Genomic DNA, 22664 nt, shown 5'->3' on the forward strand with positions numbered 1-22664 from the left:
CTTGGGGGCGGGGATACGGATGCAAAGAAGGGAATAAGTGTAAGATTGACAGAGCCTAGAAGAGGAACTACCCTGAGCTGGAAGTACTGATCTCAAAGGCAGGAAGGATGAAAACTGGGATGGTACGCACAAATTAACCTCCTACCTGCCTTTGCGGAAAATCTTAACAAGAGAACCCAGAAAACCTCTGCTCTATGATCTGTGTCTTGCTCATGGTCCCATTGGCTCATTCCTAACAGTTCAATAGTTCTATTAGTCTAGAGAGGACAGTATAATTCCCCAATTTGGCAGTTCAGTTATTCCATCTTCTCATTTGTCTGTAATAGCTAAGCTTAGGAGCCCACCTCGACCGATCTTGGAGCAGAGCCTGCAGTCCTTGAAACTCTGCCTAGCAACCACTTATGTCACCACAGTTGGTGGGTTGATTGGCTAGATTCAGAAACTTTTTTTCTAGATCCCCACCACAAAGACCACAGAGACCCAGTTTGCACTTGGCTGATGTATTTGCATAAAGTCGGGGAGAAACAACAGCACTGACAGCATAGACTGAGCTCACTGGCAGTAGAAATCCCATATCTGAAAAAGAGAAAGGGGAAACAGTGGGGAGAAAACCAGTGGTCACACCACAAAGGATCTAGTGGTTTTAGCAAATGCTGCAGCCTCAGGGACCAGGTTTGGCTGCACAAGTGCTATGCAAATTAGCCTGGAGTGCTCAACTCTGCAGCTTTCAATCGAACTTGGATTTAGAAATCACTCATCTTTCAGATAAGAAAAGGCAGGCAGTCTGTTCCAGCACACGCAGCGAGGCTGCCAGGGCGACGAGGTTGCTAGGGTGCTGAGGTTAGGAGCATCTTTGCTTGTCACTGCAACCCAAAGGTCCTCCCTCCAGATTCCTGCCAGCCCCCAAGATACTCACATCTGTCTTGACATCGGTTTTGGCAGGTTTCAGGGTCTGGTCTTCACGTACGATGCTACTGGGGAAATAGCCCAGGTGAGCAGCTCCGTCTCCATAGTAATCTCCCTGAACCTGGGGAAGAGGAGTTAAAAGCCGGGGTCTGGGAACATGGCAAGCTCATTCCTGCTGAAGTCCTGTGCACACTTGCTCCTCCCTGATCTAGCTGGCCCCATCCTTGTCAGTCCAATCTCAGCTTAAAGTCGCCTGCTGCAAAGTCCTCCCTGACCACCCCATGTGAATTAGTCACCCAGTCACTTTATACTAATTCTCAAAGCAGCATACACGAGTTGGTATTTTTGATGGCTTGCCTCCTTCCATCAGAATAAAAGGCATCATTCTTTATTGTACCTTCAGTGTCTATAGCAGTTTGGCACTACAGGACATGCCCTAATAATTGCTAAGAAAGAAAAACAGAGTGGATCACAGCAGCCACCCCCTGCCGACTATTTCAGTTCACTCCCTGGGATTTGCCCTGTAGGTAAAAAAGTAGGGTACACTCCCACCCCAGCTCTCTCTCCTTTCCTCCTCTGTTCTTCCAAGACTCACGCTGCCTCCCCAGAAGAGCCGCCCTCGGCCCTTGAGCTTGGAGAAGACATACACCACTTGGCCCTGGTGTATGGTCAAGAAACGGCAGTCAGGGGCCACGTAGTCCTGAAGGGCCACGGCCATGGAGATGGGGTCTGGAGAAGGAATATAGAAGGGAGTGAAAGCACCCTCCACACAGGCTAGCAACCAAAGCCCTCCACACCCCCCGGGACCCCTAACGCTCACGGCTGCATTCCTCATCGGCACACATCTTCCGGTCAGCCAGCTTGGGCATGGGGCGGCCGCCAGCACCAGGCCCCGGGAAGGCAGACAGCAAGACGACACCGAGAAACACCAAGGACCAAGCCATCATGGACTCTGGGCAAGACAATGGCTAAGGCAGGAATGAGGTCTCCAGTTTCCTCCTGCCCTCCCTCGGCAGTAGCATAAGAAAAACTGTGTTCTGGGTCTGGTCCCCTCCTTAAACCAGCCCCAGATTTCGCCCACACCACCTAGAGGCTGCTACCCAGGCAGAACCATTTCAAGGACAGGGTGAGGGTTGCCAGCACAAGGAAATACCCAGAGAGGCCCAAGGCAGCCCAGGCCACTCCAAGTAACAAGTCACCCCCCTCAACAGAGAGGCTCAGACAGGCAGGTTAAAATATCCAATTCCATCTTTCCCGAGTTGGCTTGGAGACCTAGGCCCCTCAGCTGTGCCCCCGGAGACAGAACAAGAGGAGCCAGTATGGAAAAACCACCTTGGAATTTCCTGTGCTGAGGGGCAGCAGAACAAGGCAGCCCTTTGATTGCCAGAAATAGCCCCAGCTCTCAAGTACGGAGTGAATATTATATGTTGGGCCTTAGGCTAGGCGATGTCCAACCACGATCACTATTTCTTCTCAGAAACCACTTCCTGACTGCCCTAAACTACTCTCAGAACCTCACCTTTCTCATCTGGGATACTATTTAATAAAGAATTCACCATACATATTTTTATTAGTTCAAATGCATACCCTGCACCACCTTGAAGGGGGACCATTATAATCCCATTCTAGGTAGAAATGGAAGCACAGAGCCTTAAGGAACTTGTCCAAGGTTAGTGTCAGTAAGTGGAAAAGCTAGATCTGGCTGTAGGCCCATACCCATCACTACTGGGCTTGGAGCTGTCATTTGCCCAAGGCCAGTATGAAACAGTGGCAGAGGATGTGAACTCAAGTCTCCTATCAAACCACGCTTCACAGAGATCCACTTGCCTGAAGACCCATCTCTTTCCTCAGGTATTCTCACCTCTGGCCAGCAAGTCCAAACTTTAGTTTTAGGGGAAGAAGATGGACACGCACTGGCTTGGAGTGGGGAAGGATTCCTCCTGGTCAAATACTGGGCCTAAGCCATCTCCACACACACAACACCCAGCACCAAGTACCATACAAGCATCAAATAGCTCTATTCATGTCACCACCCAGAGGCTTCCCTTGATCACCCATTACTGCCCCCCACCTCCACCACCCCATCATGTCAGTTCTACTTCTATCAGAACTCAGCATCTAAAATTAGCCTGTTTATTTCATTCACTACTGCATATCCTATGCCACAACAGTACCTGGTGTGTATTAGGTACTTGGAAAGTTATCTGTGGAATTTACTGAGTGCTTGCTAAGTACCTGAGGTGGGGTGCACAGCTCAGGAAGAAAAATGAAACTCAGAGTGGGGACATCAGTTGTCTTATCGTGGGGGCCGGGGGGGCTGTCCAGAGACCCCACGTTCCCATGTGCTGTCTGCAATAACTTTATGTGGTGAAGATGACAATCACCCTCCTGCTTCCATCTTTTAGATCCTACAAGGAGGAAGTGTGCATGTGGTGCCCTAAGTCTTCAGCCTTTCCAACACCGTCGTTCCTCTTTAATGGAGAGAGCAGAGCAAGTGCAAGCTGGGGCTCAGAGCCTTAACACGGGAAAGGACATCCAGGGAGAATTTAACACTGTGCCTCATTGTATTTATTTTTGTGGTAATTTTCTATTTCTGGCAAGGGATCTCATTTTGCTATCTATATGGTGTGAGAAAGGGTTTTAAGCTATATATATATATATATATATATATATATTTATACACACACACACACACATTTAGTCAACTTAAAAATTGTCAAGTCAGATCTGTGACAGACTGCTAAGCTTCAAAGGTCCCCCATTCAATCTCCCTTCTTATCCAGCTTCAGCTGTTCAGCCAGAAACCACATCTAGCTTCCACTGCAGCTGCAGCACTGAAGGGAGACTGAATCAGCCTCCTGCCCGAAGCTCCTGGCTGGTATCTCCCATGTGTGACCAATTCAGCAAGGACCCTCCCTGCAGCAGCAGCAGGGACCTCTTCCGGAATTCCAGAGACTGCAGCTCAATCAGGGGCTGCAAAGTTGAACTCAGCATCTCCAACCCAAACTGCCATTCCTACCATCCTTTCAATGGTTTCGTGAATACTCATTTTCCTTCCCTTTCTTTCTGAAGCAGCTATAGTGGTTTCCGTGAGACTCCTGCTATGAGAGAAAGCATTTTTGTCTAGAAAAAGGTAAAGAAAAAACCTCTTTCTTAACACTCTATCATGTCAGAAAATTATTGCAATCAACATACGAGTCTATAGTGAATGGTGTGCCATTAAAAGAAGCATCCTTGTGCAGTACAGAACCTGCCCAACTGTACTTGGCAGCCTGGGTTTTAACTTCTTGCCCTGAATTCTGATTTGAGACAAAACAGAAATCTGCCAAAATAGTAAAAGCAACTTAAGTTTGGACAGTGTTGCTACACTATTCTGTATTTTCCCAAAGTTGCAATCCCCAATGTGCTGAGCTTCTCAAACACTAAGAATATTCTGGTGTGCAGGGAAGGGAAACACAAAGACAAGAAAATAAAAACAAATGGTTGTGAAAAAACAAACCGCAAAAAACACTTTAATTCCAGCCTAACAGCGCCAGGTGCAATGTCTGGGAACAGACTCTGGGTACAATGCTGTGTGGAGACCACTCACTCACACTCGGCTCCAAGAAGGCCCCCAAGGGGGACTTACCTTCAGGGGGCTGAACCAAGGGGGTAGGGGGTGGCCCCAGAACAGGGGGCCGGGACAGGCATGGGGAAAGGGTGCTACTTCTTGGCAAAAGAGATCTTCATGGCATTGTTCTGGGTGATCTTGAAGCCCTGCAGGGCGTCTCGAGCGGCCCCTGCCTGCACCTCATTGTCAAACTCCACGAAGGCGATGTCGTGCCGCCCAGGAACCAGCCGGACCTCCTTGAACCCAGGGAACCTGAGAGAAAGGCAGAGACCTCAGGGATCCAGCCTCAGCACTGCCCTCGAATATTCAAGAATCCAGTGAGTAGGGGCCAGGAATGCTGCTAAACACCCCATGATGCAGAAGACGGCCCCAATAACAAAGGATCATCCAGCCCAAAATGGGGACAATGCTAAGTTGATGTGCTCAGTTGAGTTCGACTCTTCGCAACCTCACGGACTGTAGCCCACCAGGCTCCTCTGTCCATGGAGATTCTCCAGGCAAGAATACTGAAGTGGGTTGCCATGCCCTTCTCCAAGGGATCTTCCCAACCCAGGATCAAACCTGCATCTTCTGCACTGGCAGACGAGTTCTTTACCAACAAGCCACCTGGGAAGCCCCAGAATAACCACTACCCTCTACTTTTATGATCTGCTGTTTCTTTAATTTCCCTCTTCTCATTCCTTAATTCCTTCCCCACTAGGCAACCATCCTCAGGATTACCAGGTATCCTTTATTCCATCAGTATTCTTAGAAACTATGCCTTGTTTTGTGGACATGGTATAAAATTGAATGGTATGGTTTTTGTTTCATTCAGTTTCTCAAAATTTCCTCTCGACCCTGGTATAAAAAACCACGCAGCATGCTCTTCCTGTTCCCTCTAGCTGCCAGCACCTTCACGTGACCTCGCCTTTCTCCCAGGCTGCCTCCAGGTCCCGACCACACCATGAGGAATGCCCCACCCAGTCCCTTGGGCATGTTAAAATTTCACATAAACAGGAGCAGTCATCAAGTGTTGTTCTTCAGTCACCAAGTCATGTCTGATTCTGTGACCCTAGGCTCCACTGTCCATGGGATTTCCTAGGCAAGAATGCTGGAGTGGGTTGTCATTTCCTTTTCCAAGGGATTGAACCTGCATCTCCTGGATTAGCAGCGGATTCTTTACCGTTGAGTCACCAGAGAAGTCTAGGTGAGCACTTGACTAAACAGTGCACAGTTACCCCATGCAATGGCCCGCACCCACCCACATCCCTGAGGGATCGAGCACCCCCCACTCCCACACCTGCAGTCTGAACAGGCTGACTTCTTCCAGTCTAGCCAGCATTCAGTGACATCTCACTGTTGCTGGACTTGCACCTTGCCATTGTCTAAGTTAGAGACTGGAAAGATGAGATCCAGAGTCATCTCCCTAAGGGCAGAGGACAGCCTGCCCATCCTGGCCACTGCTGACGTCCATGCCCGGCCGCTGCAGGGCCGGCCTCAGCCTCCTCCTTCTGGCCTCCAGGCGCTGTCCCCGCCTGCACAGGCTCAGGCTCCACCAACAGAACTATGAGGCTTGTCCCTGTGGTGCCACCTCGCAGCCACCACCCTCCGGGCCCAGCCCAGCCACAGGCCTCACTTACTGGTTGAAGAGCATGGAAAGCATGAGCTCGTTGGTCTCCTCCGGCAGGTTGGTGAGGAACAAGATGTGATTTGGTGGATTTTCTGAAAGCTGCAGGAGAGCGACGGGAGACTGTAAGTCTGGTCGGGGATCTATGGCCCTCCTGCCCTCCAGCCCCGCCCTGCTTGAATTCTTTCTAGTCTTTCACCTAACAGACCCCGTGTTGTTGCCCGTCCCTAGACTGTAAGCCACAAGGGAGCACAGTTGCACCCATAAGCCGGTGCTCAGCAGAAGTTCACAGAGTGAAGCGAGGTGCAGCCCACCCCCGTTCCAGCCTCCCCTTGACCTGCTCCAGCAAACACACCAATTCCTCTGTCCCAGGGCCTGACGCCACTGCTAAATCTTCATCCTCCAACAGCACCTCCTCAGGGAGGCCTGCCCAGACCACCCAACCTAAAACAGTGCCCTGCCTGCCATTCCTGTCTCCTGACTATACTAGACCCTGGGAGGACCAGACACTTACAGGCTGAGCAGGTGGCATCTGCCCCGGCATAAGCTGCTGTGGTGGCATGGCCCCTGGCGGGAGCTGGCCGGGCGCCAGGCCTGGAGGCGGGATCATGCCCGGTGGTGGCATGTAAGGGGGCTGGCCTGGCATGTGGTGCATGATGCGGGGCGCCTGAGTCATCGGCGGCATGCCCTGTGGGGAGAGGAGGGCAGGGCTGAGAGGGGCACCAGCAGGTGGGAGGAGGTGTGATTTCAGTGTTGAGAGGAAACAGGAGAAAAGATTGTTACAGGAAACCCCGGGTATGAGACACAGAGAAAAGATCCAGACTTGGAAAAGGCAAGAAAGGCATCCAAAGAGGGATGGATGGAGCAGATCAGGCCCAAGGTCACAGGGGACACCAAATTAGACAGAGTTAAAAATAAACAGAAACTTTTTTTTAACATATAAAAATTGGTTAGGGGAATTCCCTAGCCATCCAGTGGTTAGAACTTGGTGCTTCCACTGCAGGGGGAACAGGTTCAATCCCTGGTCAGGGAACTAAGATACCACACGTCACTCAGTATGGCCCCCCAAAAAAAGGAAAGAAAAATTGGTCAGAATGGCCTAACTTTGCTTGTAGACATATGAACAAATTTGGGGGCCTACTGGGGGAAAAAAAAAAAAGACTAGAAGAAAAATAAAAACATTATCAACTAAAAGGGGTGGAAATAAACACTATAAGCAGCATGCTGTACTGCTTTAAAACTTTATGGGGACTTCCTTGGTCCAGTGTTTAAGAATGTGCCTTGCAATGCAGGGGACCCGGGTTTGATCCCTCATCTGGGAACTAAGATCCCATGTGCTGCGGAGCAGCTAAGACTGCATACCACAACTGGAAAGTTGATGCATCAAAACAGAAGGATCCCGCATGCCGCAACTAAGACCCGGCCAAATAAATAAATAGAGTGTATGGAGAAAGAAACAGGCCCGGAGAACAGACAGTGGAAGGCAGAGGTAGATGAGGATGGTCAGGGCTGATGCAGAAAGACAAGGTAAGGGGTGACAGCAAGAGGAAGGGAGAGGCTGCAGGCAAAGAGCATGTGCTCCCAGGGGAGACAGGAGCTGAACCCATGTGAACAGTCAAAGCTGGACAGAAAGCTGGGCACAGCAAGAGCAGAGAGGGTAAGGATGGGGCAATTTAACCTAGACACGGACACCGACACAAGACGACCCATCAGAAGGTTCGGAGGTTTGGAGACCAGAGTGGGTCCAATTCATTCATCTTTTCTTTAGTACTTTATGCTTTCTGTATCTTGTTTAGAAAACAGGATGTTTCTACTTACGGTCTCACCAAGGTCATAAAGACATTTTTCTGTTTTCTTCAAGAACTTTGATTACTGGAGCTGACATACTCAAGTCTACCGTTTATCTCAAATTAACTTATATGTAGCCCAGGCAGGGCTTAACTTTCCCCTCTTGCAAATATCCAATTGGTCCAGTACGATTTATTAGGGGAAAAAGCCCTTTCACCACTGGAAAGCAGTGGTACCTCAGTCACATACAGAGGGACCACAAACACACATGCAGGTTTCTGGACTCCACTCTGCCCCACTGGTCCATCTTCCCATCCTCAGGAAACCATACTATTCCTCAACAACAGGCCCCAGCTTTGCCATCACAGACATTTACAGACAGCCTGGCTGTGCCCACAAATACCTCTCGGGATTCTGACTGGAACAGAGTTGACTCTTAAACCAATTTGGAGAGAAACGACATCTTAATAGCACTGAGTCTTCCAATTTCTCTCAGCCATGTTCTATCATTTCAGTGGGCGGCCTTGCACACTTTTCTTGGAGGTGTTTTTCAATCTGAAGTATCCTTGTTTATTGCTAATGTACAGAAATAAAACTGACTTTTCCATATTGATCTGGTGACCTTGTTAAATGAAATTCTTTTAATCCTAATAGCTGGTTAGTGGTTTCCTCTGGATTTGCTTCATAGACACTGACTTTAGAAGACACGGCAAAACCAAGGTCAAGGAGAGAAAAAACAAAAAGACTAAGACACACAGAAAAAGATCCCGAGAAATTGGCAGGGAGGCATAGACATTAGACATTTCCAAGTGGAGACAGCATCATTCATATGCTCACCCCCCCTACAGATACACACATAATCTCACAAGAAAAATGGAAGTGGGGGGAAATGTCTGAATCCCCAAGGGGATACTCTCCCTACCCCACCCTGTGCCAGCCCACAAGGCCAAGGAAGACCTGGTGGTGAGAGCGCTGCGTCTGTGGGCCCTGGCTTACCGGGACAGGCCCTTGCACGGCGCCCACCACAGGGGCGGCCGCCCCTCCCTGCACGGCTTTTTTGGCAGCTGGGGTCTCCTGGCTCTTGGGCTTCCTCTTCTCCCGCTTGCGGTCCCGCTCCACGAAGGTGCCCTTCATCTTGGCAATGATATCCGAGTCGGTCTTGGCGTATTGGATGCGCTGCCCAACAGAGAGCAGAGGGTGAAGGAGACTGGACTTAGGAGCCAAAATCAGACCTTGCTTGGAGCTTGGTGGGAAACATCATCGAAATCCCTTGGCCTCAATGTCCCTACCTGTCAAATGGGTACTGAGGTATTTCCTACTTCAAAGGACGACCAGGACTAGGAGCTAAAAAGTGCTCTAAACAGTGCCTGGCATGTAGCAAGCTCTCAGGAAGTGGCTGATGGGATTTTTTGATAGGAAGATGGGACAGCTCCAACCATCAGCTCAAGGTAGAAGGAAACAAGGCCAGGACAGGAGCACTATGCAGGGAGGTTTCCATCACACCTTCTCCAAAGTAAATCTCATTCACCGGTTTACAGAGCACCCAAATTTGCCCCGAGGATTCAGCAATGAGCCAATCACACAAAAGCCCCTGCTCTTGTGGAATTAGTTCTCTGGGGAAGTTATGACAGAGATTAAAAAGTGAACCAACAGGAGAAGGGGAGGTGAAGAGCTGAGAAGAACTGAAATTTTCAGAGTGCAGCCAGAAAGACTTCAGGGAGATAATGCTGGTAAAGAGACAGGGAGGGAGGGAGGGAGGCACGCAGGCATCGAGGGAAAAAAGCGTTCGAGCAAAGGAAGAGCCACTGAAGAGCTAGAGTATGGGGTGAACAGAAGGGAGGCCTACGTGGATGAGGCGGCAGGTGACATCACAGAGGCAACAGGGGGCCTGGGGGACTTTGTCTTTTCCTGAGCAAGCTGGGAGTCACAGAGTGTTATAAGCAGGGGAATGACGAGCTCTCACTTGTGACTCCCAAGGAGCGCTGTGGCCACGGGATGGAGAGGCCTGGGAGGAGCAGGGGGTCAAAACAGGGAGAAGGGTCGTGGCTGGGACTAGGTGGGTACCAGGGGAGGAGTGGGAAGAATCAGTGGAGGGTTTTTTTGGAGTGGAAGTTTGGTTTTTTTTTTTTTTTAACTTTATGTTTTCAGTGGAAGTTTTCCAGGTAGAGTTGACAGGATTCCCTGACAGAACTCACAGTGGCTCAGTGCTTTCTATGGTTCAAGCACTGATGTCAGAGAAAAGCAGGGGAGGAAGGTCCACACAAAATGATTTATGATTTTTAGTCCTCAAAAGGGAATTTCCAGCTACTCCAGAAAAGCAATGGAAGATGTGGCAACTGTGGTCTCACACACCCACAACAGGAGACAACAGGCAGGAGTCAGAGAGCAGCCCCATCCGGAAGGAGGTGAGGGCACAGGCCGCCTCTGTGCCCCTGGGGCCAATGTGTTCCACGTGAAATGACATGCCTGGAACCTGCAGGTACTGACACTTGCTGTCACCACCCTGCTGGTTCAGGGAGGCATATTCCCAACAGGTGAAACTCAGAAGAACTGAGAGAGGGAGAGAGAACTGACTGATATGGCAGGAATTCTGGATCAGAGCATGGACTCTGAATAACAGAACCCCTGTCTGTTCAAGGCCTGCTGAACATCTGTAACCCACTTCCTCCCATCCCATGGCCCCATGTAACCATGATTTATACATGAGTACCTGGTACCCAGTGTTAGCCATCACTGTAACCCTGATCCTAGATGAAATCTCCCCTTATCCCAGATCTGGGATCCTGACCCAGCCTCACCATCACAACTGAACCCCATCTCCCACAACTGAACCCATCCTCCCCAACAGCCACAGGCATCTCCCTAACCCTTGCATGGTTTGCCAGCAACCTTGAAATCAAATCCACCTTCAGGATCAGCTCCTTAGCCTGACTTCTGACAACTCTCCAGGCCATGCCCATCCCACCATCTCCCACCCTCCACTTCTGCGGAATGAATGTGACTCACTCCCTCAGTTACACAGGTTCTTGCTTATCTCCCATTCTTAGTTCATTTGTCTTTCTCAGCTACTCTTCTCCAACTCTTACTCATCCAGAAAGGTTCCCCTGCGAACTCCCAGACTGGGTGAGAGTAAGTTCCCTGAGTTCTGTGCACTCGCTCGTCCCAGCCCTGAGCCCTCGGGTTGTCGCCACCTGGAGACAGGCGTGTCTCTCCAGTGGCACTGTGGGTCTACGAGCGCAGAGCTGGGACTTCCCTTGATTGCTTTGTGTCCCCACAGCCCCAGTACAGTGAACAGTGGATGCCGAGGACCAACAGGAGGAACTCCCATCCTTAAGGCTCTGATCTACAGGACAGCAGTCCAGACCCATCCAGCCTGCAACAGCACTTGGCACAAGCACACGCCCATACCCTCCACACCCGGTGCTCACCATGGGCTTGTCGTAGAAGGGGAAGCCCTGCATGGAACGCAGGGCGTTGGTGGCGCTGCTGACCTCCTTGAAAATGACAAAGGCCTGGCCTCTCATCTTCAGGCTTCGTGACACCAGGATATCCAGGATCTGGCCAAACTGGGAGAAGATGGCATACAGGGACTTCTTCAGCTCTGCAGTGGGGAGAGCAAAGACCCAGCGGTGACTGTAGGCCAGGGTATCATGTCCTCGGGCTGGAGCTCCGCTTTTCAGAGGAAACGCAGCCCAGAGGGGACACCATCAGCCCACTGACAGAGTACTGAGCGATACCATCAGCAGCCTAGAACCACTCAGATGGTCGTGTGCATTGACTCTGTAGTAGGTCAACAATCAAGATACCTACCCAACAAGGTCGCTGCAGGGGAACACGAGTCACACATACAGAGGGCACACAGTAAATGCTTGATAAATGCAAGCACTTTTCCTCTGTCTCCAGCACCCTGACATGAGCCCCTCTGATGTGGCCCTGGCTGACTTCTCCCACCTCATCTCTCCCCATGACCCATCTTCACTCCTATAGCTCCAGCCACACTGGCCTCCCAGCCCTTTCTCAGGCCCGTCACAGCAACCTTGCCTCAGGACCTTTGCACTGACTGCTCCCTCTACCAGGAGCAACCTTCTCCTGATGTGTACATGGCTGCCTCCTTCCAGTCACCCAGGACTCAGCAGAGATGTTCCCACCTGAGACCTTCCGTGACCACCCTGGTGAAATAAGAGGCCCCTCATGTCATTTCCCCCACTGTGAGAACCTACTTGCTTTTCTTTCAAGGCATTTCCCACCTCCTGACATTATGTTTGTTTCCTTTTTGTTTGGTCCTCTTTCTGAAGAGGTACAAGTCTATCCTATTTGTTTATCACAATATCCCCACAGGGAACTCCCTGGTGGTCAAGTGGTTAGGACTCTGTGCTCTTATTGACAAGGGTCCAGGTTTGATCCCTGGTCAGGGAACTAAAATTCCTAAGCCCCTTGGTGTGAGCCCAAAAAAAAAAAAAAAAAACCCTAATGAACAGTATAGTTGCCAGCACACAAATCTCCAAATACATTTGCCTGAAGAAACATAGTAGTAAATGATTTCTGGGAATAACTTCACCGAATTTTTACCTCTACTCCATGAGGTAGCAATTATAACTGCCCCAATTTTACTAATGTGGATAGAGGCTCTCAGAGGATCTGTCACTGGCTCAGGACACAAGTCCATCTGAACCCAAGACCACCAAACCTCCCTAGCAAATGGACAGCCAGGAAAGGGTACCAGCCTTATGCAAAGAAGGCACCTGAGCTTAAGATACCCGGCCGAAGAGACATTAGGAAAGAAAAGGGGGATCAAGTAAAGAGGAAAGCAAATAGCCAAAAATCCTGATGACATTTCCGAGATTTGTCTCCACCTGCCATCCCCATGAACCTAGTGTGGGCCTTAGTCATTCCCCTAGGTGCTGGGCCTCTCCCCAGTCTCCTTTCTTGCCCACGCAAGTTCAGCCTCCACAGGTGGAAAGATCTTCCACAATTAACTGCATCCCTTGCCTGGCTCCCCAAAGCCCTCAGGATGAAGTAAAACACCCCACCCAGCCCTCAAGGCCTCAGGAGCCAGCGTGCACTGCTTGCCTGAATGTTCTTCATGCATCACCAGCCTCTAGGTCTCAGGCACCCAAAACAGTACATGTGGTTCCCAAGATGCCCTGGGCTCTCTCTTGCCCCTGGACATTTGCACGTGCTGGTCCAGGTTAGTCACTCTTCTGCCTCATTGTAACACAAATGCTGCTTCCTCTACCTGGTAGGCGTTCCCAAAATGTCTCCTGTTCTATGAACCTGAATACCTCTTTCCAAGTGCCCAATCCCAGCCTTGACTACTATGCCTCAACTTCCCCCAATTATGGCCATAGCTACTCTGGGCTATCACTGTCTGGGAGCAGGTCTGTCATCTCTACTAGACTGTGTTCCATGAAGTCAGGACCAGGACTGTCTCAGTCACCATGTCCACAGCTCCACAGAGAACTGGCTGGGCACAATGCTCTAATAATATATGAGGAATTTACATGGCTTGTTTATTATCTTCAATAGCAACTTTATCGGTAACTTCAACTTAATGCCAGCATGCTTCTTCAGTTCTCCTTACAGTTTTCTTGAGGAGATAATAAGAGCTAACACTTATATCCAACCCTTACTAACTGCTAGGTACCATAAAAAAAAAAAAAAGCATAGAAGTTTAGTTCATATATTCCCCATAACACCTGTGCAAAGATTTTGCCCAGTTTTCCTATATGATTTTGCCCAGCTTTCCTATATATAAAAAAAATGAGGCTCAATAAAAAGCGATAACTTGCTCAAGAAAAAAGAAAAGTATGTCACATCTAGAATCGAGTTCTTAACCAGAATTCCATATAGTGGTCTCAACCACGTTTCCATGCTGTATGCCTTGGGCAAACCATATCTCTCCGCAGTCTCAGTTTCCTTATCTGAGAAGTGGGAACAATAGGTCCTTCCTGCAGGGTTGCTGTGAAAGTTAAATGTAATTATTATTTATACATCAGCACCTGGTACCCAGTGTTACCCACCATCATGGTTCATTTCACTTTATTTTGAAATGAAACGTTTTCACTGTGGGCTAATCACTTGAGGGCATGACAGTGACCAACAATTGCAGTTCTTACCCTTCTGGAGCTCAAAGGCCAGGAAAGAGACAGCCCCCTGATAGCCACATCAGGACTTGACTGGGGAGGTTAAGGGTTTTAGGAAGTCAGAGGCAGGCACGTGGGTGGAAAAGGGAAGGGGGAGGCATCCTGGAGGAGGGGGGGTCTTGAAGCTGAAACCGTGAAAGACCTTGAAAGACCAGGTTAACGGGAAAAGTGTAAGAGAAAATGAGGAAATACCAAACGCACTGCCTGTGCAAAGGCCGAAGGGTGGACTCTTAAAGAGTTTGGCGGGAGAAGGCTGAGGAACAGACATGGATGCTGGGGACAGAAGAGGGGGCAGGCTCGTGTGGGATAGCCTGGTGTCCGGACTATCCCTAAAACTCACCATCCTTCTTGATCTTCTCATTGAGATTGTTGATATAAATAGTGTGGTTGGGGCGGGTCTCGGGAACTGCCATGGAGTAAGTTGCTGAGGTAGGTCTGAAAGAACGAAAAAGTCCCACTCAGTCCTGGGTTTCTGAAAATCCTTTTGTCCCACACGGGCTGCTTAAGGATCTTCCTTCCAAGAGAAAGTCAAGTAAGGTAAAGAGGAGGGAAGAGGGAAGCACGGTTCGGAAAACAAAGCAAACGCAGAACACAGCTTCTCCTCCCCGCGTGGTGAGGGAAATCTCGTGAGGTTTACTACGAGTCCCAGGATGCTCTACTCGACTTAGTAGGCGGAGCGGCCTAGGCTCCGCCTAGGTGGCGACTCCCACTGGCCCACGCGCTCAAAGGCCAGCCCAGGAGAAAAGGCCCGGATGTAAGAGCCAGTTAAGGCAGGCGGCACGATTTTCCCGAACACCGGCCTCGCGCAGAAAAAAAATAGTTCCCGCTACACGAGGCGCAGGAAAGCCCGGGCGCCAAGCGCTCCGCCGCCAGGCGCCCACGGCCGCTTCTACCCAATACTCACCGGAATAGTCTCAGATTCCGCAAGCGGTGCCTGCTACGCTGCTGAGCGCCGACCACAAAACTTCCTCCTCTGGACCCGCCTTTGTCTGTCTACAAGCCAATCTCTGCGCGGAAACTTGGTAGCCTGGCCAATCAGAGTAAGGCTCGCTCCCAGACCCAGATTTTGCCAATAAAAACGGCAATTGGGTTCCCGCCTCAGCAGAGGCGCACGCGACTACGGACCAATCAGTGAAGGCCGCGCCCCTCACCCGCTTCCTGCCAATCAGGACTCGATTCTCGCGGCAGTCTCTTCCAAGGCCTTTCTTTGGCAGCCCGTCTCTGTCACGTGATCGTTAAAGGGGCGGACTTGAGTTGCGAGTTTTACCGCGGGATTTGGGAAAGGCTGTTCGCTGCGGCAGCCATTTTGCGGCAAGGGTAGGCGCGCTTTACACCCCTACCCTGTTACCACACCCGTTTTAGGGGCTCACAACGATCTCCGATCTGCGAGCCTTCTCCAGCCCACAAGACTTCCTGCTGCGCCCCGATTTCAGGACTTCCTCCACAATTAGGCTATTTTCCCTGCCAAGTGTCCTTTTGACCTCCTGACTCAAAGGTCAGCTCTAAGGTTCCTAACGGGTCTGAGATGCGAGGGGGTGGGATCTATTCTAAATTCTCCCAGTTATTAGCCCAGGGGTCCTAAATCCCACGCTTTAGGTGCCTTGCCCCAGGCCTGGGCTTTCGTGTCCCATAATTTCCCAAGTTTCTAAACTAGCCCAGGAATAAGAAGTTAACTCCTACTAAGCCTCACTCCTTGAGCTCTGCATCCCAACTCTGTACCACAGATCTGTTTGCACATTAAAGGACCCGTTAACCCTCAGATTCCTTGTGATTTGCGTCAGCTTCAATCCCTTCTCCCAAGGTTCCAGATTTTAGCCCTGTTTTTTTTTGCAATCCCAACTTCAGCTCCCAGATCAGGAGCTCAGCTTTAAGACCGTCAGACTCTCCATCCCTGTGACCACATTTTGGAGGATCTGTCCCCTCTCCCATTCTCGATCTTTCAGCCTAAGTCACAGACCCCAAAATGATTTCTCCATGTTCTCCTCCTCTAGAGCCACCAATTCCTCCTCCTGAAACCCCTGCATCCCAGGCCCTTAATATCCCACTTCCTCCCCTTACCCCAAACCTCCCCGAATTAGCTTTTCCACCCTCGAGTTTCCAGGCCCCTGTTCCCCCACCACCTCCATTGCCGCCTCCGCCCCCCACCACCGGGTTTGCTCCCCCTCATGTCTTCGGCCTAGAGAAGAGTCAGCTCCTGAAGGAGGCCTTGGAGAGGGCCGGCCCAGTCCCTGGGAGCAGAGAGGATGTGAAGAGGCTCCTGAAGCTGCACAAGGACCGGTAGGGTCCCAGGGCCCATCCCTCCCACCCGTGGTCTCACCCAACCACCTCTCCCCCCATCACTTCAGTCATCTCTTGGGGTTTCCCATTTCCTCAAGGGCAAACAGTCTGCTTCAGCTCCCTATTTAAAGGCCTTCAGTGGCTGTGTGTCTTCAGCAATGAAGAAAGCTCCTGCTCCTTGAGAGCACCTCGTCCACTCGGAGAAACACATCTCTCACTCCACCAGACAGCGACAGCCCCGAGAGGAGAGGTCCAACCCATCGGGAGGGAGTCCAGAGGGAGTGCCCCAGGAGTGGGGGGTCCCAGGGACTTGCCTGGAGGAGGGAACCCCTGAGTGCTGTCGAGGAAGTTACTATTTATTATTTTTTTAATTGAAGTATAGTTGATTTATAATGTCATGTTATTTTCAGGTGTATAGTACAGTGATTCAGATACACATAAATATGTGTATGTATGTATGTATATTCATGCATGCATACATGCTAAGTCGCTTCAGTCACTTCAACTCTTTGTGACCCCATGGACTGTAGCCCGCCAGGCTCCTCTGTCCTTGGGGATTCTCCAGGCAAGAATACTGAAGTAGGTTGCCATGCCCTCCTCCAGGTACATAATAGTGTATCTGTGTTAAACTCAACCTTTTAATTTCTCTCTCCCCGCTCAGGGCAGGAACTATTGTTACCCCATTTTTCAGATGAGGAAGCTGAGATTCACATTGGTTAAGTCACTTGGCCACAATGCTTCAAAGAGGAAGGGCATGGTGGTGGGGCTCGAAGCTTTTTGGTGGGGGGGCGGGGGCCACACCCTGCTTTTAACCACTGTGCTGTGATATCTCCTCTCATCAGGAGGATGCCTCCCAGCCTTCCCCTTTCATTGGCTTTGGGATAGAGATATAAGCACATTGCCCAGCACCTCCTGAGCCCTAGCTGGGAGGGGGGAAGGACAGGAATCACCAAAATATTCTGAGCGGCCTCCCCTAGGATGGGGCTGGGCCTGACTCTATCAGTGATCTCTTAGGTCTGGAGCTATCACCTGGTTTTGCTTAAGGCTGAGTAAAGGGATTTCTATCCTGTCCAACTGCATGAAAAACAGGCTTGAGAGTGGAAAACATGCAGAGTTTCGGCATTGATGAAATTAAATTGTTGTTTTATGGCAAGACAAGAGAAAAAAAATTTTTTTTTGATGTGGATCATTTTTAAAGTCTTTATTGAATTTGTTACAGTATTGCTTCTGTTTTTTATGTTTTGGCTTTTTGGTTATTGAGGCTTGTGGGATCTTCGTTCCCCAACCAGGGGTCAAACCTGCATCTCCTGCTTTTGGGAGGTGAAGTCTTACCACTGGACCACCAGGGAAATCCCAGCAAGATAAAATTTAAATGTAAAATGTTTCCTTGCCTGTTTGGGCCTCCTCCCTCCTATTTAGTGTGCATTTATCAGACTTCCTTAGTAACATTCCTTCTTAATATCATCAGAAGACTTTCCTTCTTAATCTTGTTAAGGGATCAAAATGACCCATGTCCCACAACTTGCTTTGTACTCAATCTGGATTGAGTAAACTCAATATTTTAATAACGCTTTGTCTCAAAAACTTAACATATGACTGTGTTTTGACATCTGGTGGGTGGAGAAGTCCTCAGAGCGTTCTGAAAGACTATCTCCCAGGTTATAATCCTCAGGTTGGCTCCAATAAAATTTTCCCTTTCTTTCTTTCGTTAATTTTTTAATCCATGATGTAGAGCATGCATGGGTGCTCAGTCGCTAAATCCTGTCCAACTCCTTGCAACTGTAGCCCACCAGGCTCCTCTCTCCATGGGATTTTCCAGGCAGCAATACTGGAGTGGATTCCCATTCCCTTTGCTGGAGGATCTTCTCGACTGAGGGATCAAACCCGAGTCTCCTGCGTTGGCAGGCTGGTTCTTTACCACTGAGCCACCAAGGCTCAGCATGATGTAGAGACATCCCTGCTAATAACTTCCTCTGACTCCTAGTTGCAAAGCTTTTGCACATCTGCTCTTTACCCCTTCAATAGCTGAGAAAAAGCAGGGAATAGCAGGCAGAAGAATGATTCCCATTGAACAGATGAGAAAACAGAGGTGGGGAAGGGAAGTGTCTCATCAGGGATGAAGGCAGTCTGACCCAGCCAAGAGCAGCCCTCGAGGGTGAGACCCTAGGAACTGGTTGCCTCATGACCTGAATGTGCCTCTGATTCAGTTTCAGAAGTGACCTGCAGTGGATCCTCTTCTGTGCTGACCTGCCCTCCCTCATCCAAGAAGGCCCTCAGTACGTACCCTGATTTGGGACCCCAGCCCCTTGGCCAGCTGTGCCCTCAAGCCTTTGCCCTCACCAGCCTCTGTGAGGATTGACCGGGGAGTGTGGGAAGAGTGGGTTCATCCCAGGCAGCCTAGGGGGAAGGAGGAGGGGAGGGAGAAGGGGAACTTACCCAGGTCAGGGTCCTGGGAGCATGCCCAGTAAACAGTTGAAACAAACAAGCAAGTGGACAAATGAATCTGGTCCGTTATCTCTGACTCCCTGTTGGCACCTGCTCCTCCTGGAAGCCCAGGTGACATGTCTGCCTAACCTCCCACCCTCTCACCCCACCACAGCCCTCCAGCCTTGAGTTCAGGCCTTGGCCATCCTCTCTCCTAGGAGGAGGAAGTCCGGTCTCCCCACTCACCGTGGGAGACAAGAAGGGAATTCCCCCAGGGCGGCAAACTGTTCCCCACACTCCAGCTTCCAGGGCCGAGGGGGCCAGGAAAGACTCGAATTAGAGATTGGGGGACTGGGCCTGTCTCTCCCCAGGTGTGGGCTGGTGGCCTTGTGGATGGCAGGCACCCTCCTGGCGCCCCCCGGCAGCACCCCTCTGGAGAGACTCGTGCAGGTGGCCATGGAGAGAGGATACACGGCCCAGGGGGAAATGTTTTCAGGTAGGTTGGGTGTGGAAGGGTGTCACCCAGATGTCCTGCAGGAGGGGACTGGAGAGCTTGGCTGGGACACATCAGGCACATGGGGAACTTTGTTCCATTCTTTGCGCCCTTCACCCCACTCCACCCCCACCCCCCACCCCCGCTGAAGTAGAGCAGAGTGTTACAAGGTGGACTCTGGAACCAGGCCACCTGGGTTCCCAGCCCAGCTCTGCTGCTTCCTGCTGCGTCACCATAGACAAGCAACTTATCCTCTCTGTTCCCCACACTTTTTTTAGTTTTTATTGCAATAGAGTTGCTTCACAATGCTGTGTCATTTTCTGCTGGAGAGCAGGATCGGTCAGCCATACACAGACATGTATCTCCTCTCTGTAGGACTTCCTTGTCATTTAGGTCACCATAGTGCATTGAGTTGAGTTCCCTGTTCTAGACAGCAGATTCTCATTAGTTGTCTGTTTCACACATAGTATCAATAGTATACATGTGTCAGTTGCAGTCTCCCAGTTCCTCCCACCCCCGCCCCCTGGGTACCCACACATTTATTCTCTGCGTGTGTGTGTCAGTGTCTCTGTTTTGCCAATAGGATCGTGTGTACCAGTTTTCTAAATTGCACACACATGCATTAATACAGGATCTGTGTCTTTCTCTGTGGCTCATTTTCCACATTTGTACAAAGAGATGATGGTCAAGGTGAGGGTTATAGGCACTGATTCCTAAAAGCCTTTTCCCAGTGTCTGGTGCGCAGTGACTGCTCCTCGTGTGTCTGCTCTGTCCCTGCAGTGGCTGACATGGGCAGGCTGGCCCAAGAGGCACTGGGCTGCCAGGCAGAGGTGCTCTGCGGTGGCCTTGGCAGTCCCAACAGAGACCACGTCCTGCAGCACATTGTCGCCGGACACCCCCTCCTTATCCCGTATCCCAGGGTCAGGGAGGGAGCTGGGCTGGGATGGGGGGAGTCGGCGAGGGGGGCGGGTGTCCCGGGGCCGCCCCGCAGCATTGACCTTGACTGCAGTGCAGCTACGACGAGGACTTCAACCACGAGCCGTGTCAGAGGAAGGGCCACAAGGCCCACTGGGCTGTGAGCGCAGGTGGGTTCCCCCTCCCCTGCCCTGGACCCTCACCGTGGGCCTCCCTGATCCCCAGTCTCCCCTCCTCACATGCTCACCCTCGTGCCAGCCCTTCCACAGTACTCCAGGCGGGAGCCAGGGTTGGACCACCTTTGTCCCTACAGGGTAGTTAGCAGGGTCCGGCAGCAGGTACTTCAGCGTCTGTCAATCAGGGTTTTTCCCAAACAAGAAACTCAGAGCACAGAGGAGGATCAAACTGGACTGCAAACCTGGCCCAGACACTCCCAGGCTCTGTGACTCTGGGCCTCCAGGTCCCCATCTGGAAATCAGGGTGACAACAGTTCCCAGGACAGAGGGCTGTTTGAATGTTCAAATTCTTTAAATGGTGCCTGGTATGTTCCACGTCTGTTGTTGTTAGCTATAGTCAGCACCTTCGTCTCTCCGCCTGCCTGCTAGAAGGCGGCGCCCTGGTGTGCACGCCTCTGAGCACGGCTCTCCGGGACAGCTCGCAACAGCTAGGCGGTGATGTCTGCTCTGTTCACTGCTGCCAGGCTATCGGCAGGATGTAAAATGCCTGCAGTTCTCCAGCCCAGCACTGTGGGTTCAGATCCAAGCCCAGCTGTGCCCTCGCTGTGTACAGTGCAGGGATCTTGGCAGCACCCCCCCCCCGGGGGGGGGGGGTGTGGGGGGACTCCGGGAGCCCCAGCCCCTCGTCAGGACTCAGCTGCTCCTCACAGCCTCCCCCTCTCCCCCCAGGGGTCCTGCTAGGTGTGCAGCGTGTGCCCAGCCTTGGCTACTCGGAGGATCCCGAGCTGCCAGGCCTATTCCACCCAGTGCCCGGCACACCCCACCAGCCACCATCCCTGCCGGAAGAAGGCTCCCCGGGGGCTGTCTACCTGCTCGCCAAGCAGGGCAAGAGTTGGCACCACCAGCTGTGGGACTATGACCAGGTCCGAGATAGCAACCTGCAGCTGACGGACTTCTCGCCCTCTCGGGCTGCGGATGGCCGGGAGTACGTGGTGCCTGCCGGCGGGGTGCAGGCCGGCCTCTGTGGCCAGGCCCTGCTCCTCCGACCATACGACTCCAGCCACTAGGCTGCTGCGGCCCCAGCTCAGCTGTGTCACCATACACAGCGTGCCTCAGCTTCTCCTTCTGAGTGACAGCCTGAGGGGTTGGACTGGACCTCCAACCAGAGATTCTTCATGCAGGGTCCCCCCGAATCCATCCTGGGCATCACCCCCAACTCCCCCAAGCCCACCTGCCAGTACTGAGCACCTACTCTGGGCTGGGGTTATAGCCAGGAGCCACACAGACCAGCTGCCTCTCTGCAGGGGAAAGACTGACAACTGCTGAGACCCCAGGACTTGTCCATCCCCCACCATCAGTGCTGCACCCACCCATTTCTGGATGCCAACCACCCTCTCCCTGCACCCCTTGCTGCCTCCCAGTGTCTTCACGTCGAGCAGGGGAAGCCTTTTAAAACACGAACCATGGACTTCCTGGCGATCCAGTGGTCAAGACTCCGTGCTTCCATTGCAGGGGGCACAGGTTCTGATCCCTGGTTGGGAACGAAGATCCTGCATGCCACATGGTGTGGCCAGAAACAAAATCCAAACACAAACCACATTTCACCACTGCCTTCCAGAAAAGCTTCCAGCACCTCTTGTATGCTCCTCATGCAGCATCCTCCTGGATACTAAACTCACCCCAGGCTCTTCCTTCTCACACTTTCTGCCACCACTGCCTGTGGTCTCAGGTGCCTGTGGTGTCCGGTCCCTGCACCCCGTCCTCCGGTACAACTCCTGAACTCCTCAGTCCTGGCTGCTTGTCATTTCCTCAGGGAAGAGGCCCTCAGGCTCAGCACCTCTCCCACCTGTGTTCTCTCCTGATTTAAAAAGCAAAAGCTCCCACTGCTAGTTATTTGTGCCAACCCCTTCACAACCCTGTTAACTCATGTAAGGAGGGTACTAGGTCCTCCCAGTTTGAGGGAAAAACAGGCTGGAGAAGTGCTGTCACTGGCCTGAGGTCACGGCTGACCGGTGGCAGGGACAGAGAGATTACCATTCAATGACTGCCTGCTGCATCCACTGAGAAAGGGGAGGAACAGGTCTGTCTCGCTCCATGCTGTGTCCCCAGTGTCCGAAGAGGGTTTTATTAGACACTGTACAGTGGAGTGTTTCTTACCCATCCCACCCTGACACCCAGGTTGGCAGTGTCTGGTGCACCGTCCTGGGAGCCCTTGAACCGAGCTGTCTCAGTCACCCTTGTCCCCTGCACAGAGCCAGGCACAGGAGTAGCAACTCAGTGAAGCTGATGAATGAATCACCAGCTCTGAGCCCACTTCTACCTGAGA

The 22664-nt window shown here is 51.4% G+C and overlaps 3 protein-coding genes and 1 long non-coding RNA gene across 7 annotated transcripts; 2 read left to right on the plus strand and 2 right to left on the minus strand.

The window, feature by feature from the left end:
- Positions 1-484: 484 nt before the first annotated feature.
- Positions 485-4292, minus strand: MIA (MIA SH3 domain containing). Its single transcript, XM_020903854.2, has 4 exons — positions 1727-4292; positions 1502-1635; positions 917-1027; positions 485-576 (listed from the first exon to the last, which is right to left on the minus strand). The coding sequence occupies exons 1-4, from the start codon at positions 1851-1853 to the stop codon at positions 553-555; spliced, it is 396 nt and encodes a 131-aa protein (XP_020759513.2). The 5' UTR covers positions 1854-4292; the 3' UTR covers positions 485-552.
- A 97-nt stretch (positions 4293-4389) lies between these two features.
- On the minus strand, positions 4390-15063 carry SNRPA (small nuclear ribonucleoprotein polypeptide A). 2 transcript variants are annotated; one of them, XM_020903848.2, is made up of 7 exons: positions 14958-15063; positions 14394-14488; positions 11339-11511; positions 8907-9086; positions 6637-6810; positions 6136-6224; positions 4390-4768 (listed from the first exon to the last, which is right to left on the minus strand). In XM_020903848.2, the coding sequence occupies exons 2-7, from the start codon at positions 14464-14466 to the stop codon at positions 4609-4611; spliced, it is 849 nt and encodes a 282-aa protein (XP_020759507.1). In that variant the 5' UTR covers positions 14467-14488; positions 14958-15063; the 3' UTR covers positions 4390-4608. The 2 variants fall into 2 exon arrangements, with proteins under 2 accessions (XP_020759507.1, XP_070306944.1); XM_070450843.1 differs by lacking the exon at positions 14958-15063 and having other exon boundaries at positions 14394-14695.
- Positions 9831-12161, plus strand: LOC139029865 (uncharacterized). Its single transcript, XR_011482113.1, has 2 exons — positions 9831-9966; positions 11188-12161. It is a non-coding gene; the product is annotated as an uncharacterized lncRNA (long non-coding RNA).
- Positions 15064-15276: 213 nt separating the features above from the next.
- ACTMAP (actin maturation protease) lies at positions 15277-22221 on the plus strand. Of its 3 annotated transcripts, none has more exons than XM_020903847.2 (6): positions 15277-16330; positions 18538-18606; positions 19126-19250; positions 20028-20157; positions 20262-20332; positions 21068-22221. In XM_020903847.2, exons 1-6 carry the CDS (start codon positions 16017-16019, stop codon positions 21403-21405), a joined length of 1047 nt encoding a protein of 348 aa, XP_020759506.2. In that variant the 5' UTR covers positions 15277-16016; the 3' UTR covers positions 21406-22221. The 3 variants fall into 3 exon arrangements, with proteins under 3 accessions (XP_020759506.2, XP_070306942.1, XP_070306943.1); XM_070450841.1 differs by having other exon boundaries at positions 15278-16330; positions 20257-20332; positions 21068-21156; XM_070450842.1 differs by lacking the exon at positions 20028-20157 and having other exon boundaries at positions 15279-16330; positions 21068-21156.
- The last annotated feature ends 443 nt before the right edge of the window (positions 22222-22664 follow it).

Source organism: Odocoileus virginianus, chromosome 20 (assembly GCF_023699985.2).
Source record: "Odocoileus virginianus isolate 20LAN1187 ecotype Illinois chromosome 20, Ovbor_1.2, whole genome shotgun sequence".
Classification (NCBI taxonomy): domain Eukaryota; kingdom Metazoa; phylum Chordata; class Mammalia; order Artiodactyla; family Cervidae; genus Odocoileus; species Odocoileus virginianus.

Bases quoted from the DNA above. Each gene is read 5' to 3' on its own strand.
- MIA (XM_020903854.2), bottom strand. From the start codon at position 1,853: ATGATGGCTTGGTCCTTGGTGTTTCTCGGTGTCGTCTTGCTGTCTGCC. The intron at 1,636-1,726 runs GTGAGCGTTAGG...TTCCTTCTCCAG, and splicing joins TGCCGATGAGGAATGCAGCC to ACCCCATCTCCATGGCCGTG. The intron at 1,028-1,501 runs GTGAGTCTTGGA...CCTCTTCCCCAG, and splicing joins GGCTCTTCTGGGGAGGCAGC to GTTCAGGGAGATTACTATGG.
- SNRPA (XM_020903848.2), bottom strand. From the start codon at position 14,466: ATGGCAGTTCCCGAGACCCGCCCCAACCACACTATTTATATCAACAAT. The intron at 11,512-14,393 runs GTGAGTTTTAGG...TCCCCACTGCAG, and splicing joins TGAGAAGATCAAGAAGGATG to AGCTGAAGAAGTCCCTGTAT. The intron at 6,811-8,906 runs GTAAGCCAGGGC...CTCTCCCCACAG, and splicing joins CCGTGCAAGGGCCTGTCCCG to GGCATGCCGCCGATGACTCA.
- ACTMAP (XM_020903847.2), top strand. From the start codon at position 16,017: ATGATTTCTCCATGTTCTCCTCCTCTAGAGCCACCAATTCCTCCTCCT. The intron at 18,607-19,125 runs GTACGTACCCTG...GTCTCTCCCCAG, and splicing joins CTCATCCAAGAAGGCCCTCA to GTGTGGGCTGGTGGCCTTGT. The intron at 20,158-20,261 runs GTATCCCAGGGT...ACTGCAGTGCAG, and splicing joins GGACACCCCCTCCTTATCCC to CTACGACGAGGACTTCAACC.